Source organism: Nicotiana tabacum, chromosome 11 (genome assembly GCF_000715075.1).
Source record: "Nicotiana tabacum cultivar K326 chromosome 11, ASM71507v2, whole genome shotgun sequence".
Taxonomy (NCBI): domain Eukaryota; kingdom Viridiplantae; phylum Streptophyta; class Magnoliopsida; order Solanales; family Solanaceae; genus Nicotiana; species Nicotiana tabacum.
In genome coordinates, this window is record NC_134090.1 from 69,568,733 (window position 1) to 69,586,889 (window position 18,157).

General features: G+C 38.4%; 1 protein-coding gene across 3 annotated transcripts; it reads left to right on the plus strand.

Moving 5' to 3' along the window:
• The first annotated feature begins 3,796 nt into the window (after positions 1-3,796).
• LOC107776257 (leucine aminopeptidase) lies at positions 3,797-17,587 on the plus strand. Of its 3 annotated transcripts, XM_016596132.2 has the most exons (5): positions 3,797-5,065; positions 15,025-15,258; positions 15,343-15,669; positions 15,887-15,950; positions 17,178-17,587. In XM_016596132.2, exons 1-4 carry the CDS (start codon positions 4,088-4,090, stop codon positions 15,941-15,943), a joined length of 1,596 nt encoding a protein of 531 aa, XP_016451618.1. In that variant the 5' UTR covers positions 3,797-4,087; the 3' UTR covers positions 15,944-15,950; positions 17,178-17,587. The 3 variants fall into 3 exon arrangements, with proteins under 3 accessions (XP_016451618.1, XP_016451617.1, XP_075081256.1); XM_016596131.2 differs by lacking the exon at positions 15,887-15,950; XM_075225155.1 differs by lacking the exon at positions 17,178-17,587 and having other exon boundaries at positions 15,839-15,903.
• The last annotated feature ends 570 nt before the right edge of the window (positions 17,588-18,157 follow it).

Below are 18,157 nucleotides of genomic sequence, written 5' to 3' on the forward strand. Positions count from 1 at the left end.
ACCAATTGCATTAAGATAGGGTAATTCGAGACCTAGGAGTTCCTCATCCTCTTCTGGAGGTCAGAACAAATTCTTATCCACTTCAAGTAATCGAACAACCATTGGTTCACTCAATGGGTGCGGTTTGTCCATGTAAAAACGTTTTAAGACTCTTGCTGTATAGGCAAATTGATGGATAAAGATCTCGTCTGCTAAATGTTCAATTTGCAGACCAAGATAAAGTTTTATCTTCCCGAGATCTTTTATCTCAAATTCTTTCTTAATTACCTTTTGGAGCTCTTCTAGAGTTCCAACAAGATTTATGTTATCAACATAAACAACAAATATAATAAATTATGAATCCATTTTCTTTACAAAAATACATGGACAAATAACATCACTTATGTAACTTTCTTTCAGCAAATATTCACTGAGGCGATAATACCACATACGCCCAGATTGCTTTAAATAGTACAAAGATCTTTGTAATCTGATTGAGTACATTTCCTGAGATTTTGAATATGCTTCAGGCATTTTAAATCATTCAGGGATTTTTATAGAGATTTGATCAAATGAGTCATATAGGTTATGACTCGCATTAAATGGCATGACATCTTCAGGTGTCTGGACGACTGGTCCGGTCCTCACAATATTTTACAGTATTATGCACTATATTGTATCAAATATATCGTCGACGATCATTTTGTATCGGTTCGCAAGTGACATAACTTGTTGAGATCTCATCACTTTTTTTATTTTCAGGCACCTGAACTTCTTCTGGAGTTTCATGAAATATTATGTCGTGAGCTCTTCTAGAGCTCATTTCCTCCTCATTATGATCATTTTGATCATTAGCTCTTTATCGTTTTTCAAGGATTGTTACCTTTGGAACCGATTGGTCTACCATGTTTTATGCGTATAGTAAACTCTATCCTTTAGGGACTTTAATTTTAATAGGAGTATTTGCAGCTGAAATATGATATTTAATTTTGGATCAGCAAATGCTTCTGGCATTTTACTTGAGTTGTCTTCTGAGTGAGGATCATATTGATAATAATTCGATTCATATAACATATTTTTCAGCTGTTTATTCCATCCCCCAAATGCTAGAAAACTAACTATATTCCCAATCTTCTTTGGGAAACATATCTTTGTGCATTGTGGTAGAGAAATTAATCATATACCATACATCAAGAGATAGTAAAAATAATTGGTTTTTGATCCTAAACCAATTGTGAGGGGAGAACTTATTATATATTGTTGGTCTGATGCATACAAGTGTTGCTGTATGCAATTTAGAATATCTTAGACCAACCCATGAAGCTTTATTCTCATAAGCAATAGTTTAGCCATTAGTAGGAGGTATTCACTGCTAAATCAGCTTGAATATAAACCAGCATTATCAAGATGAACTGTCTTGATTTCATAATCTGAAAGTTATGCTCTTAATTGAGAAAAGCAATCTCAAATGCCAAACTACAGGTTGACAATAAACATACATGTAACCATCTTATATATGCATTTATAAGTGGTTCACATGATAGGTGAATGTGCCCATATTCACCTTTTATATATTTCAGAACCAGGGGTCTTAATCCTAAATTTAGCTGGTAGAATCAATTTATTATGAGAACAAGCAACACAGGAGAATTCTTGAAGAATATTCTAGTTCTTCAGTATATGCTTATCTGAATTCTCAAATAGCTCATTTAAAAATGGCAAATGAAAACTTCAAGTTTATCATGACATGTGCTATCTCTTAGTAAACTTCTAGTTTACTATGGCATAAACTTTTGCATTAGTAAATTTCTGGTTTACTGTGGCTAATTTGTATAAGTAAATTTCTGATTTACTATAGCTGCTTTTGCATTAATAAACTTCTGGTTTACTGTGATACATGATATAGTACAAATTGAAGAATAAGACGGGTAACTTCTCACACACATATTTACCCCCTATGATTGTGGAAACATGAAGATTTTCAATCTTTCAATCATTTGTAGTCTCAGTATGATTGTTATTTGTATTAGTAAACTTCAAGTTTACTACAACATATGTTTCGACCATCATATAATATGAATGACATATTTGTATATAAGCTCTTCAAGAGCCTTCATTCATTATCCACAATCTAATATTTATCAGACACTACTAGTGTCATATGTCTTCTCGACAAATAGTTAGCTCTTCAGGAGCTTTTGATAAATTTTGTACTACCAAATATTGCTCAGACATTTCACCAATTTTGTGACAAATGTCTCCTTCAAGGAGAAACGCCATTAACATCTGAATATTTTATATCAAAGCAGTAACCACATAGTCATTACATCCTTCAGGGATAAATACATGAGTTGTTATTTCCTTCGGGGAACTCGATAACTAACTATAACATATTAATGTGGTTGTAGTAGAAAACATTCTACAAGAATGCTTTTTCCTTAGAATGATACTTAATAAAATTATCCAAGATGTTTTACGTACAACAGATACGTGCGACAATGATCTTTATACCACAAAAATAATATTTATATCCTTTGTTATTCTACCTCTTCAGGAGGTAAGTTGTGATATTTTTTCATTCACTACAGGGAATGAAAATGTGCTTCAAAAATAACTTTGAACAGTTCATTATTTTATTTAAGCACAAAAAGACACTGTTTCATAATATTTTGCTGCTTCAGGAGAAAATTTCAATTGTGTTACTTCTTCAGGAGCAAATTTAAAATACGAAATATTGAGTATATATTCCCTCAAACATATTACCTCTTCTCGAGGTGAATTGTAATATATTCACATCAAAAGCGCGTTTATATTTGCGAGCTTTATTAATATTATCGCATTCACTTCGGGGAATGGATTAATATATATCGAAAGTTCTCATCCTTCAAGGAACGGAACATAATTATTTGAATGTGAATTAATCACACCAAATTGTGTGACGACTTAGAACCTCTTTTAAGATATTGCTACTTCAGTAGCAAATCGAGGCATGCAAGTAATGTAGAGAAATTTTCTCTAATTTATCTTCAATTATAACCATAGAATGCCTAAATTATCACTTCTGGTGGTCATAGGCATATATCACTTTTAGTGGTTACCAAAATTTAGTTACAATGAGATACATGAAACATAACCACTTCTGGTAGTTGTATATTACTTTCAAACTCTACCAGAGTTGCAAGCAAACTTATTGTCTTTGCTCGCCTTTAGAATCAAGTTATAGGACTTCAATATAAGGTAAAAACCTTACCTGATAAGCATGAAATGCTTTTAAAGCGGTGCTTGTGTTTTATATATGGTAGACGATGATGCTCATGAAATCATCGTAACCAAGAGCGTGACTTTAGTTGGAACACATATCTTCAACCGGGAGGGACGTTACTGCCAGCATCTCAACACCTCGGTTGGTTAGAACTTACTTAGTTTTGAAGCTCTACCATTCACCTGAGATAGGAAAATCAAATTCGAAGTAAGTGCTCAAAATGGCAGAGTCTCGTGCTGATAACGTGTTATAAAATAAAGATTGTAAAGTAAATAAATCAAAGACAAGTATAGGGAGAGAGATTGATATATTATTGAACTTTCAAACTGATGTACATAATGAACTGAAAACTCCTCTATTTATAGAAGAAAGGAAGCAGCTGCGAGGCTTTTCAGGAAGCAGCCGCAAGACTTTTCTTTAGGTGCTTGTCAGCTGTCTGCATGAGCTACTTGCAACCTGCCTGTTTAATAAAAAGTTGCATCATTTCATTAAGTTGCGTGCAACCTGCCTGCATCATCTGCTTGTAAATAAACTTCAATGGAGTACTAAATAGATAATCTTCTTCAAGAAAATTATCTATAGCGGAGTATTAAATGAACATCCACAATATAATTATTTTCATAACAACAAAAATATTAATTCAAATGTTATTTAGTCATAACAAACTAGTAAAGTTTTGCATGCACATATTCCGCTAATTTTTTTCCAGCAGAATCTCCCTCCGCAGAACCCTCTTAACCCGCGTAGTATATACGCTTCGAATACCGTCTTTTCTTCTTGTTCTTCCATCATCTTACTCTCCGACCTCGTTGCAGAAAAAACATTCATTTCTGATCAATAATTCTGATGGCACCCATTGATCCACATTCCTTCACCGATTCAGCACACCCACTCACTACCCATATCTCCCTCACTCTCTTCTTCGATTTCCCATCTTCCACCATTTCCTCTGCCACACTTCTCTCCCTCCCTACCCCTTACACCGGACCCCTCACTTTCGACACTCGCTCTCTCTCTGTCTCCTCTGTGCTTGACCCACTTTCCCTTTCCCCTCTCCCTTTCTCCCTCTCTCCTGATTCCCCAATTCTTGGACAGTCACTCACCGTTTCCCTTTCTAACCAAACCCAAATCTTGATTCTCTCCAAAACCAGTCCTTCGAGTTCTGCCCTTCAGTGGCTTTCCCCTCCTCAGACATTCAACAAGACTCACCCTTTTGTGTACACTCAATGTCAGTCTATTCACGCCCGTTCGATTTTTCCTTGTCAAGACACACCCGCTGCGCGTGTCAAGTACGCTGCGAAGTTGAACATCCCCCGCCAATTATCGGCTGTTATGGCTGCCAGGCACGTGGAGAGGCGGGACCCACTGCCCTCCGAGGCGCAAGGGGTCTGTGAGGATTCAGTGTGGTGCGGGGATGATAGGGTGGTGGAGGAGTTCGTGATGGAACAGCCTATTCCTCCCTATTTGTTTGCATTTGCTGTGGGAGAGTTGGGGTTCAGGGAGGTGGGACCCAGGACAAGGGTGTATGCTGAGGCTGTTAATGAGGTATTGGATGCTGCTGCTAAGGAGTTTGCTGGTACGGAAGAGATGATTCAAGTTGGTGAGAAGCTTTTTGGACCTTATGATTGGGAAAGGTTTGATCTTTTGGTGTTGCCTCCGAGTTTCCCTTATGGCGGAATGGAGAATCCGAGGATGGTTTTCTTGACGCCCACTGTGATTAAGGGGGACGCCAGTGGAGCGCAGGTGGTGGCTCATGAGCTTGCTCATAGCTGGACAGGGAACTTGATCACGAACAAGAACAACGATCACTTTTGGTTGAATGAGGTATTATAGCTTATTGAGTTAAGTGCTTGAAAATAACACATAAGGATTTAGCATCCTGTTGTGTTTATGTTCAATCTCATGATTTTATTGGCATATTCTTCAGTTTCTAGTGAATTATTTATTTTTGTCACGGTTCAGTAACTTAATGAACTTTCCTGGTTTGTACTTGATGCTTTGTATTGTCCGACATTTGTGTACAGAACTAAGATTGTTGCTTAATTTAAAGCTGGTTCTCTAGCTTATGATGTAATGTAAATTAGATGCTGAAATTGGATTTTGTGGATTTCATAGAGTTTGTTGAGAGAAATTATAAATCTTAGGGTTTAGCTTAGTGGAAGAGAGAAGTCCTTAAAGTATTAGATGATAGTGTGTGGGTACTACATTTGTTCTTTTAGTTCAACATGTTAGGTCCAGGATGAATTGAGTCTAATGCGCAAAAAGATGACATATCGTCTTTTCTTTTGTTGATAAGTCAAGTACCATTTCATTAGTAAGTCACGAAGTAGTATAAATAATGTTTACATCATGTGAGAATGATGCAACCACCGTCTCCTATCAAAATTCTTCCATTCAACTAGTTGGTATGCCCTTTAACAAGTTGTATAATGTCTTCAAGCCTCCCAAATATCTGTGGTCATATATCTGTGGGGTTATATAGGGGTGGTTCTTTAGAGAGGATTGCTGATGCTCTGAAAGAGTCTGAATTTAAGAGAGAAAGCACTTCTAGCGTTGTTGTTATAGTAGAAAGACTTTGAAGAACGCTTGGATATGTCCCAAAAATATTATCAGGAATGCTTTGTTGAACTTGAATTCAGGGAGAGTCATCTATGTTATAATCAACAATACTGAAAGTTTAAAGGAACTTGAATTAATTAGAAAATCACTGCACGGTTAAGGCATAGAAGTTGAGGATAAAGAAAGTAAGTTTATACGACTTGTTATAGACTTGAAACTGAGAGAGGATAAAATAAGTGTCATTCAAGAGGAGGTCATCAAGCAACTTAAATTGAGAGGAGAAATTAAATGAGAAAGAGAAGTTGATTCCAGGTATTCTTGAGGAAGTGACGTTCGAGCAAAAGAAATTTGTGGCTAAGCAGAATGTTATTGAATGTGGCTATGCACAAAAAGAATTCTGGGGCTCAAGGAGTTAGTTCAGAAGAGAAGCAGTTTAAGAATTGAACTTATGATCTCTATTTCAAAGTGGATGTTTGAAGCAACAAGCGAATGAACTGAATAGAGAATGAATTGATAGTGCAAAAGGAAGAACTTGATTCTGCTCAATTTTTCAATGAATATGGATCAAAAGAGCTTTAAACCTGTGCAAAAGACAGCTGCATTTTGCAAAAAGGCTGACACTGACAGGAACTTCCCGTAAGAAGATTGAGTTGAAATAGAAAGGCTTACAGGCTTGTACCATTATTACAAACCAGGCTGTAAAATAGTTGCTTAGATGAATTTGGAAGGTGGAATCAAGATCAACGCAGCAATGAGGGCATCACGCCAAAGAAGAGGCCAGTTGCCTGAACCAGCTTTATTAGGCAATATATTGTCATTTATATTAAGAAAACATTATGCAGTAAAAGTTTACAACATCAGTCAATAATAGTATAAATAAGAGAGTTAAAGTTATGAAATGGCATCAGAACTTTGTGAACAGTTAAATAGAGCTCTGGCTCTATTTATTGATCGCGACTCCATTTCTTGATTCCTGTCTCTCTTAATAGAATTTCCTTCTCTAAAAAAGTGTTAATTGTCTCACATTTGTGTAAGGAATGCATTGTTGTCTCCGTAAATGGTTTTGGATAATCCTCACCTTTTGAGTTAACTTTTTGGGGTTGGGTTCGGCCCAACTGCCCAAGGTCTATTTTCTTACTTGGTACCAAAGCTAGACCCATTTATATTCTTGGTTTACCCAATGTTGGACTCCCATGTTATATTGTCCTCGCTTCATGTGTCCAATCCTAGGCGTGTAAGGGGGTGTTAGAATCTCCCACATTGATATGGGTTGTCTGCTTATATGGTCTTGACGATTCTCATTTCATGAGCTAGATTTTGTGGTTGAGTTAGGCCCAATATTAATTTTTTCCATTCCTATTCTACCCAAAGTTGGCAACATAAGATGCGCAACGTCTCTTTCCCTACTTTGTCTCCAGATAACACAACTCAGAACCATTACATTCTTTGGATAATTGAGAAATCCCTGTCAGTTGTATGGTCCAACTCTAGTTGGAGTATAGGTTTGAAACTCTGAAGAGTATGGGGCTGCCCTTCTACCCGCCTTTTGTTTAAATACCTGGCTTTAGTTTTTGGTGGGGTTTGAACTTGTGATGTGCACCGGCCACATATCCCGCATTATGCTTCTTTTATCATGAACCAAAGCGCTAAAGCATTGGGGAAAAAATTCTCTCATTCTTAGATTGTAAGCCATCATCAAGATAGCTGGCAAACTATGCAACAAGTGAAAATGTTGCTTTCTTCATTGCCTTGAATTTCCATATAGCTTTCCTTTTCGGCTCTTCACCATGGAGCAAGAACTTTAATTAGACTTGACTGGAAGTTTGTTGAGAATGAGCCTTTTAAGTTATGCTGTCGGCCTCGTCAAATAGTGTATAGTCATATAGCTTTGCTAGGAGTGAACCTCATTCAACTCTCAGTCCTGTAAAGTTCTTCAAGAGGAAATGTCCCATGATGTGTGATTCCTGACCCTCCTTAGAACCTTAGCTTTATGCAAGCTGGTACTACATCATGTAGCATTGTCTATTATTTTCTAAGTTCCTTCGACATAGCAGTTTAGCTGTCGCACCCATGTCCACACAACACTAATATGGGTGTGGCGGACGAAAAAATTCGAGAGGAGATACAATTTGATTCCGAAAATCAGAACCCAACCTAGGATAAAATTGAAGAAAATAACATACCTTATCATAGGAATGCACTTTGGGATATAGATGGGTCCTTTTTGCTCTGACTTGGGAAACGTGCCACTATTTCTTCTCTCTCAGTAAACACTCTATCTGGCGAGTCCTTCCCCGGGAACATTTCTTATTATGGGGGATAAGCTTTTCTTTGTTTCTGATGACAAATCTTTCGAGATAGCAGATATTAGCACTAATTCTTTCAGATGGTTTTCGATTACAGAGCGCAGCAGGCGTTTTGCAAGCAGAATTAAAATAGACGAAGACAATCTGAGGTGGGTTTGTGAAAATTTCAAACAAGCTTCCAGGGGTACAGGGGATATTTACAGAAGATGGGGGAGGAAACAACAAGCTTATTTTTTCAGAATTTATCAAAATTACAACATTTATGGGAGATTTGTGCGAATTGAGACTTGGTTGGGCCATGAGAAGTCGACAGTGATAATACCAGAAGCGGGTTATAACTTTGGATGGGTTGACATTGCTGAGAAGATCCTAAGTTTTTTGGGTACCAAAAAGCCCATTATCATAAATCCTCCATTGCCACAACTAAAATCCTACTTTGATGCAGCAAAAGTCCAAACCTGGCCGGAAACTTCGATAGATCCAAGGCTCAAAGCAGAAGATAGTCCTCATCCACTAAGCAGATGTCTCCTCGGTGCTTTCAATGGTCCATTCAACCGAAGCCCAAATCCAGAGGTGATACAGAATTGGTTTACAAACAGGTGGAAATTTATTGTTGGCCTGAAGGTCACTCCTTTGGCCCATAATCGTTTCTTGTTCGAGTTTTCGTCGAGGCAAGAGGCTACTCGTATCATAGCTGGTGATTGGTTTTGGAACGACATACATCTCTCTCTATCTTGGTGGTCACCAGTGACCGGAACTGAAATTTCAACGTCGGAGATGGAGCACAAATGGATTAGGGCTTTTGGGATCCCACTGCATGCCTGGTCCTCAGATACCTTCCGATTGATCGACGACTTCTGTGGGGGATTTGTAGGAATTGATGAAGACGCAAAAAATAGAACACATCTATTCTGGGCTCGGATCTGCGTTGTTCGTACTGGAAGATTATTCCTGGAAAAATGGAGCTGCTGGTTGGGGATTTGAAGTTTGAAATAGCCATTCTTGAAGATTTTTTGGCAACTATTTCTACTGGTAATGGGGCTATGGTCACCGGAAAAGGGGAAGGTTTAGAGAAGACAACTGTTAACGCCTCGTCAAGCCAAGCAAGGGCCCCTCTTGTCGCTTCTGACAGTTGCCACGTGGGAGGTAACATTAATTTGAATCTAGCCCCGAATATTTTAAAAGAGCAGACCGACCAGGCCCACACTCAAGCAAAGGCTAAAAATAAAGTAGGTAGGGTTCCAAGGGTTCAGAAGCTGGATTGGGCTTATTATCAAAAAGGCCCAAAGAAGAAAGACCATAAGAGGGGAAAAAGTATTTGGAGGGCTACTGGGCCTCCAAAACCTGCAACCACAGTTGAAGAGAAGCCTCAAGTTCCATAACTAATCCTTCTTTATTAGAAGCTTAAGCCTTATCACCGACCCAGCAGGTGCTTTTCACAGAAAATTCCCAGCAACCCATCTCAGACGCAGACGATGAAGCTGATAATTCTATGGCCATAGACAATTTCCTTCGTCGTCTCAATTCAACTCCGGAGCCATGGCCACTAAGTAGTTCTGATGCCGATTTCCCTCAAAGTGACACACTCTCTCTTCCCCGGTTCGAAGAAAGTTCGAGTAGCTATCAACAAATTTAAGACCCGATGGTGATAGAAACTTCTAGATGGCCGAAAACAGTGATGTTTAAGGCATGCAAAGCTTTTGGAGTTAATGTAGCTGGGTTTGAGCATGAAATTCTGGATTTGATCCTACGCATGGAGCATAAGAGACAAGCACAACAGAGCCAACAAAAATTGAAATTGAAGAGTATTTCAGCAAGAAAGTCTAGGAAGAAAGGGGAAATAGAGCTGGAAAGGCTAAAATGTGGGCTAAATTATGATGGAGTGGCAAAGGGTGATAGGGGCAGGTTCCACAAAGCACTGTCTGAATGAAAATAAAAGTTATCAGCTGGAACATTAGGGGTCTGAACGAAGCTGAGAAGAGAAGTTCAGTGATGTCATTGATGGGTAAGTGAAAGCCAGATATTCTCTGTTTGCAAGAGACAAAAATTGTAGACTGGTCTTCTTCTATGATTCAACAAATGTGGGGTAACCGATGGGTAGATTGGGCAGAGCTTAAAACATGTGGTACAAGGGGTGGGATTATAATCTTATGGGATAAAAGACTTTGGAATTGTGTTGATATTCAACAAGGTTTATACACTATCTCATGTATGTTTGAAAATGTTCTTGAAGAGTTCAGATGGTGTTACACAGGGGTATATGGACCCCATACTAGATAGGGAGGTACTATGGCTTGAACTTGCAGCTATCAGAGGTATCTGGGACGACCAGTGGGTTATCGGTGGTGAATTTAACGTATGTAGATTCGAAAGCGAGAGGTATAATTGCATCAGGAGATCAAGAGCTATGAAGAGCTTTTCAGACATTATACAAGACCTGAGTCTTATTGACCTTCCTCTTCAGGGTGCTTTCTACACTTGGTCCAGGGGTGAAGATTCTATTCAAGCTTCTAGAATTGACAGGTTTCTGTTCTCATCGGAATGGAATGACACCTTCAAGGATATAAAACAAATTGCTCTCCCTGAAGTAACCTCAAATCACAGACCAATACTCTTGGAAAATGGAGACTAGGAGGTCGGCTCTTCTTATTTCAAATTCGAAAATATGTGGCTGCAAGAGGTAGGATTCTTGGATAAAATCAAGAAGTGGTGGCAAAATTACTCTATCGGGGGCACTCATTTCGTCCTATCGCAGAAATTGAGATGTCTCAAAAAAGACATCACTGACTGGAATAGAGAAACTTATGGCAAGTTAGAAACCAGGAAGAGTAAAGCCTTGGATGAGCTTATGGCAATTGAGCAGGCCTCTGAAAACAGACTCACAACCCAAGCAGAGAAAGAGAAGATATTGTCTTTAAAAATGGAATTGTTACAGATTGCAAAAGCTGAGGAAGTGTCTTGGAGGCAAAAGTCTAGATGTCTCTGGCTTAAAGAGGGTGACAGGAACATGAAATATTTCCAAAGGGTTGCTAACTCACGTAGGAGGAACAATCATATCAATAAATTGATGGTGGGGGATGAGATCATTGAAGATAAAGATTAGATCAAAAGTGAAATTCTTGATTTTTACCGGAACCTTTACACTGAGAATGAGCAATGGAGGCCAACTGCTTCCTTTGAAGATCTAGCATGCATCTCTCTGGAAGAGAAAGAATGGTTAGAGAGAGCTTTTGAAGAAGAGGAAACTTTTGCAACAATAAATGCTTGTGCCCCTGATAAAGCCCCAGGTCCAGATGGTTACACCATGGCTTTATATCAAAAGGCTTGGGAATTCATCTAAAATGATATTGTCGGAGCTTTGAACCACTTTCACCAACACTGCTATATGGTCAGGTCTAGCAATGCTTCTTTTATTGCACTTGTTCCCAAAAAGAAGGGTGCAATTGAACTCAAAGACTACAGACCTATAAGCCTCATTAGCAGTGTTTACAAAATTGTTGCCAAATGCCTTGCTAAAAGACTTAAAACAGTCATTGGAAAGCTGATTTCCGGGCAGCAGAATGCCTTCATTAAGTCCAGACAAATCACAGATACTGTTTTGATAGCTAGTGAAGCTTTAGATTGGAAGCTAAAAACTGGAGAGCCAGGCATTTTATGCAAACTGGATATTGAAAAAGCTTTTGATCAAGTCAACTGGTTCTATCTTTTACATATGTTGAGGAAAATGGGTTTTGGGGACAGGTGGATTAAATGGATTAAGTACAACATGACCACAGTGAAATATCAGTTCTGGTTAACGGGAGTCCAGTGGGTTTCTTCTCTCCACAGAAGGGTATTAGGCAGGGAGATCCCCTCTCCCCCTTTCTCTTTATTCTAGCTATGGAGGGTCTTAGTAAAATGCTAGACAAAGCCAAACAACTACAGTGGTTTGAGGGTTTACCATTGGAAACAACATAGATAGCTCAACTTTAGTTTCCCACCTACTCTACGCAGATGATACCTTGATCTTTTGTGGCGCTGATAGATCTCAAGTGCAATACCTCAATCTTACTCTCCTTATTTTTGGAGCAATTTCAGGCCTACATATCAATATGCTCAAAAGTGTGTTATATCCTGTGAATGAGGTCCCTCTTATCCATGAATTGGCTTCATGGATAACTTATTATACTGTAGCGTGGGCTCCTTCCCCACCACTTACCTAGGGCTTCCTTTGGGGGCAAAATATAAGTGTACTGGAATATGGAATGGGGTAATAGAAAAGGTGGAGAAAAGGTAGGCTACTTGGCAAAGGCAATACCTTTCTATAGGTGGTAGACTTACTCTTATTAATAGTGTTATGGACAGTATTCCCACATACTTCATGGCACTGGAACTGGTAAGGTACTGAAGCAATTGGATCAAATCAGAAGAAACATTCTCTGGGAGGGCAACAACGAGGGACACAAGTTTCACCTTGTCAAATGATCTAAAGTCATTAGGCCAAAGCTACAAGGGGGTTTAGGTATCAGGGACCTAACTAAGCACAACAAGAGCCAGCGGTATAAATGGCTCTAGAGATATGGAAGGGAGGACAATAGCTTATGGAAGGAAGTTGTTGCAGCAAAACATGGAAAACTAAACCACTGGTGCACTAAACAAAGCAGAACCCCATATGGAGTTGGACCATGGAAACATATAAGCAAGCTCCGGGAAGAATTCCTCCAAGAAGTCTCATTTAAGGTTACAAATGGTCTGAAAGTTAAATTCTGGAAGGATAGGTGGCTAGGGAACTTCATTCTAAAAGATTTATACCCATCACTCTTCCTAATAGCATGTAACCCTGACTCCACAGTCGCACAGAACAGAGAAGGTAATCAGTGGAATCCCCTCTTCAGAAGGAACATGCATGATTGGGAACTAGAGAGTCTTTTTGACTTAATGAGTAAACTGGAAGGTTTTAGCATGAACTCACAAGCTTCAGATACATTAAGCTGGGGTCCCCATGCAAATGAGTATACAGTAAAGCTGGGGTATAAAGTGCTAGTTGCTCATAACGGAATTTTGGATTCCTGGCCTTGGAAACTAATTTGGCGAACAAAGCTCCCTCCAAAAGTGATGTGTTTCAGCTGGTTGGCACTAAAGAATGCTTGTCTGACTCAGGACCTCTGTTGGAGAAGCTTCCAGCTTGTTAACAGATGCTACCTTTGTCAAGGAAGCTTAGAATCAGTCAATCATCTACTATTACACTGTGCTGTAGCTGCAGATGTGTGGCATATGTTTCTAGCTCTTTTTAATCTCAAATGGGTGATGCCGCAAAATATTAGAGATGCGGTCGAGAGCTGGAGCCTTTGGAGAGTTGATAGGGCCATCAGGGACACCTGGAGTCTCAACTCCAGGTGTTTTGATGATACCAGCTTGCATTTTTTGGTGCCTATGGACTGAAGGAAACCTCAGATGTTTTGATGGAGTCTCAACTCCAATTCACTTGCTGAAGGCCAAATGTCTACTTAGTCTTTTTTGTTCGGCCAAACAGTCCTATGTAAATAGTTTTACTGTCTTTTTAGATTTTTTGAGCTCCCTTACTCTTGACTAGCCTCTTTGAGGTATATTTTCTTGTTATTGGCTAGCTCCAAGATCCCATCATAACATCTTGTAATGGAGCTAGCTTATTTATTTTTGTAATCATTGCATCAGCTTGATGCCTTTCAATGAAGCAACTTACTTTATCAAAAAAATAACATATCTTATCTAGGAAATCAATCCTTTACTTATCTACAACTTGAGAATAAAAAGAAATCCATACTTCACAAGCTATACATAAGTATTTCACATAATTTAGGGATATTTTTATATTTTTTTATTATCTTTGAATTTTTTTAGCCAGATCCCGATCCCAACACTGTATCCGTATCCCGGAATCTTAGAATTTACATCTCGAAGGATCCGACCTCTAGATCTGCACCCGTGTCCAAGCAACTTAGGTTATTTTATGGGTTTACCATTTGTTTTAAGATTTGAGTTGATGCAGGATGGACTAAGCAAAGAAAAGGCGTGTTTTGCCTCCTTTGCGCCTGGTTTAGAAATATTGGCTTACATCTCATTGCCATCACTCAATGCCTCTGTCGGGAAAGTTCTTGAAGCACTCCACCTTGTTCCCTATCCCCTTCACAACTCTTCTCTTTTCAGTTTTACTGAAAAACATGCTGATATCATTATAAATACTTTCTAGAAGAGACCAATAGAGAATATTATGCTATATAACTTGGGGAAAAACCGATAGTTCATGGAAAAAGCAATAACATTGTGGAAAACTTGGAAGAAACCGGGAAGAGTGAGGCTAAATGGGTGTGTTTGAAAAGTTAAACTGGACCTTTAACTTGCTGAATTTTCTTAAAAGGCTTTACTGACCAATGTTTTCCGCAGTAGGCTCTAAATTTCTTGTAGTCTCTGGATTTTCTTGAATGTTGATGAAATCCCTTGGGCTTTTGAGTTCCCTCTACGAGGATGGAAAATCTCACCTTGAACTATTGCTTTCTAAAGCACTGTTTGGGAGGATTGTCTTGCAAGATTTGTTATGTTACAATTAAGACTTGGCACCATTCCTTTTCTTGATTTCTTTGTATGAAGATTTGTTAGCTGGTTCCCACTGATTAAAAAAAATATAAGATTTACTAGCTTGTTTCTGGATTTGTTTTCAGATGGTGAGTGTTGGCTGCTTCTTGTGTTAGGTTGTTGAGAAACTCATAGAACTTTTGTTGTTTTATATGACCTGTAGATTAAAGGAATGTGATATAATTCATGGAATAAAGGATGTCTGATGTTTTTATAAACTTTTGGCTGCAACCTTGTGCTTAGGCATGTACAATGATAGATCTTTCTTTCTTCCCTTCTTCCTTTTACAAGTAATATATGCAATAGAGTGAAATCATGTGTTTGTAGGGTTTCACAACATATGCAGAGCGAAGAATTGTTGAGGTTGTGCAAGGCGAGGACATAGCTGCACTAAATATTGGAATTGGATGGAGGGGACTTGTTGAGGAAATGGAGAGATTCAAGGATACCATGGAGTTCACAAAGCTAAAAACAAATCAGGCAGGTGTGGACCCAGATGATGTTTATTCTCAAGTTCCATATGAAAAAGGCTTCCAGTTTTTATGGCGCATTGAGAGACAGGTCGGTAGACTAACTGGTGAAGTATTTTTTTTCCCTTCTTTCTATGAGAGCAGAACTAACTTTTCTTCCACTTTTGTTGCTCAGATTGGAAGACCTGCTTTTGATGACTTTCTGAAGAAATATATTGCTACTTTCAAGTTTCAATCTATTGACACTGATATGTTTCTCAGTTTCCTTAAAGCTAATATCCCTGGAATAGAGAACGAGATTGATTTGAAACTTTGGACCGAGGGCACAGGCATCCCTCCAGATGCCATGGAACCAGTTTCTAACATCTATTCAAAGATCGTTTCGCTTGCTAATGAGTTCAAGCTAGGTAGGATGCCAAGAGAGGATGAAGTTGCTGACTGGAAGGGACAAGAATGGGAGCTTTACCTCGAGAACCTTCCTAAATCTGTCGAAGCATCTCAGGTAGTAACTGGCCATTATATGAGAAGTTTCCCTCAGTAAATATGCAAATTATTATCTACCTGTCTCTTGTTTTGTCCTCTTCCTTTAAATTAGGTAATTGCTATTTCCTTTTTTACTACTTGCTAGTGCTTAATCTCAGAGAACCTTATGTAATATTTCTACAAAGTAGTAGATAAGTTGCAGATACTTGACAACTATTGCTGGTGGGAGTTAGCAGGTATCCCGTGGAATTTGTGGAGGTACGCGCAAGCTGGCCCGGACACCACGGCTATAAAAAAAAAGTAGATACGTTGCTGAATATTCTTTCTTCAATTACTTACCAAAAAAGAAATACTCATTTCCAAAAAGAAAAATTATTAGTTGATGATTATTTGTGTGGTTCTGCAACTTGGACTAATGCAAATATACATGTGCACTTCCTGCATATGCCTAGTCTATATATGTTCATGCTTTTGTAAGAATATATCATTCATCAATCTCTAATATGATGAATCATCAATTGTTTCTTCTCTCATCTTGGCTAGTGCTTGATGGCATCCTATCTGATTTTCCCAGTAAAATTTTTTTATACAATTTTAAGCCGCTGGCAAATCAATTCAAATGTCTGTTAATGCATGTTGCCATATGCCCATATCAATATGAATGTGTGTGTGTGGGGTCCATGTTCCCTTGATTTAGCGGGACAGAAGGTTTGCTGCTTCTTAATGAGCCTGACATTGATAAGGGCCTAAATGGGCATTAATTTGCTCTCAGAAAGCATCGTATTTTCCTCTCCAACTGTTTTCTAGAGAGCAGTCAAGGATATAGATTAACTGTTCTCCTCTCCTATTCATTGGGCCTATAGGCTATAGGTCTGTAGGTTGTGTGTGATTCTCGTGTGCCTTTTGCGAGTTGATTTTTTTGTCTTATTTCTCTTGAAATGTAACTAATGTGCAGTAATTGAGTCATCTTAAACACATTTAATTTGTTTTGCTTACTTATATATTTAAGGAAAAGAGCACATTGATTGATGAAGCCCTAGTTTGCGAACCCTGAATCCATCTCTTCTCTCTTTTGACCGCGGCTACTCTGTCGACAAATTTTGTAGCTAGTTCAGATATTGATATTTTTTAAGTAGCCGAAGATGTTATTTGTGCAATCTCTGTTCTTTGTTATTGTTTCCTTTCCCCTATCTAAGTTGCTGCAAGTATTATCATTAATGCTTTCATCCTTCCAACTACTTTTTCTTTTTCATTAAATCATGATTACATTTCTAATAGAGTAAGAAAATTTAGTCCTGCAAGGTGTCACCACTAGTGGGATTACACTGAGTTTGTTGTTGTTGTAAATGTAAGGCGTCACCTTTACACTATGGAGCATACGCCTTGCCTCACTACTAGGGAAATGTATAGTCTTGCTTTTTCCCTTTTGAAAACATTGCTTGAAATCCACCTGTATTACTGTATATGCTCTTAATGACTCTGTTCCGAATTGAAAAATTGTTCATGTCATTTTTACACTGTTTACAGGTCACGGCTTTAGATGCTCGCTACCATCTCTCAGAATCAAAAGATTATGAGGTGAGGGTAGCTTTTCTTCAGCTGGCCATTTCAGCAAGATGCAGAGACTACTACGGCAAGGTGGAAAAAACACTGAAGGAAGTAGGTAGGATGAAGTACCTTCGTCCACTCTATACAGCACTTGTTCAAGGTGCGGGAAAGGAAGAAGAAAAAGTTTTTGCTAGAAGGGTATTCACAGAGGCTTGTGATTGTTATCACCCCATAGCTCAAGGTGTTGCTGAGGCTATCCTTGCAAAGCATGCCTGAAGTTAGTGTAAATTCAAACTTTTGCTTATTATGTTATCAGAAGTTTGACATATATGTGACTGTTACCAAAATCTGGGGTGCTTTCTCAATATAGGCTAAATTGTTTTGCTAAATATCTTTGCATCTTTCACTAAATAGGTGCATTCGTATCACAGAGTGCGTCTATTGCAGTTTTGAGTGAGTTGGTTTTTGTGTTTACTCTGTGCATGCTATAGCTTCAAGGTTTTCTTTTTTTCATCGAAAATCTGCAATTGTTTTACGTTTCTCTTTATTCATCAGGAACTTGCTATTTTCTTTTAAGACAAATTGTTAGGCGCATTTGGGATGATGATTCTATCTATATTTAGAAAGGTGAATCTGTTAACAAAACTAGCAAAGTTAAAGGTTCAGTAAACTAGCCGGCTGTTTCATTTAAGATAGACTTTATAGCCTCTCTCTGCCTTGAATAAATACTGAATTACTGATACCTAGCTTTTCCATAGAAAATTAGATTTTTCCAAATCTTGTTAATCCGTCGTTGCTTGTTAACAATTTAAGATGGGTAGAATGAAGATAGTACCAAGTCATATCAATCCGGCATGACGTGTGAACAATTTTACAAAATAGAATGAAGATTGTACCAAGACATAATCTAGCATAACTTACAATTTAACAAGATAGTCGAATTAAAATAGTATGTCATT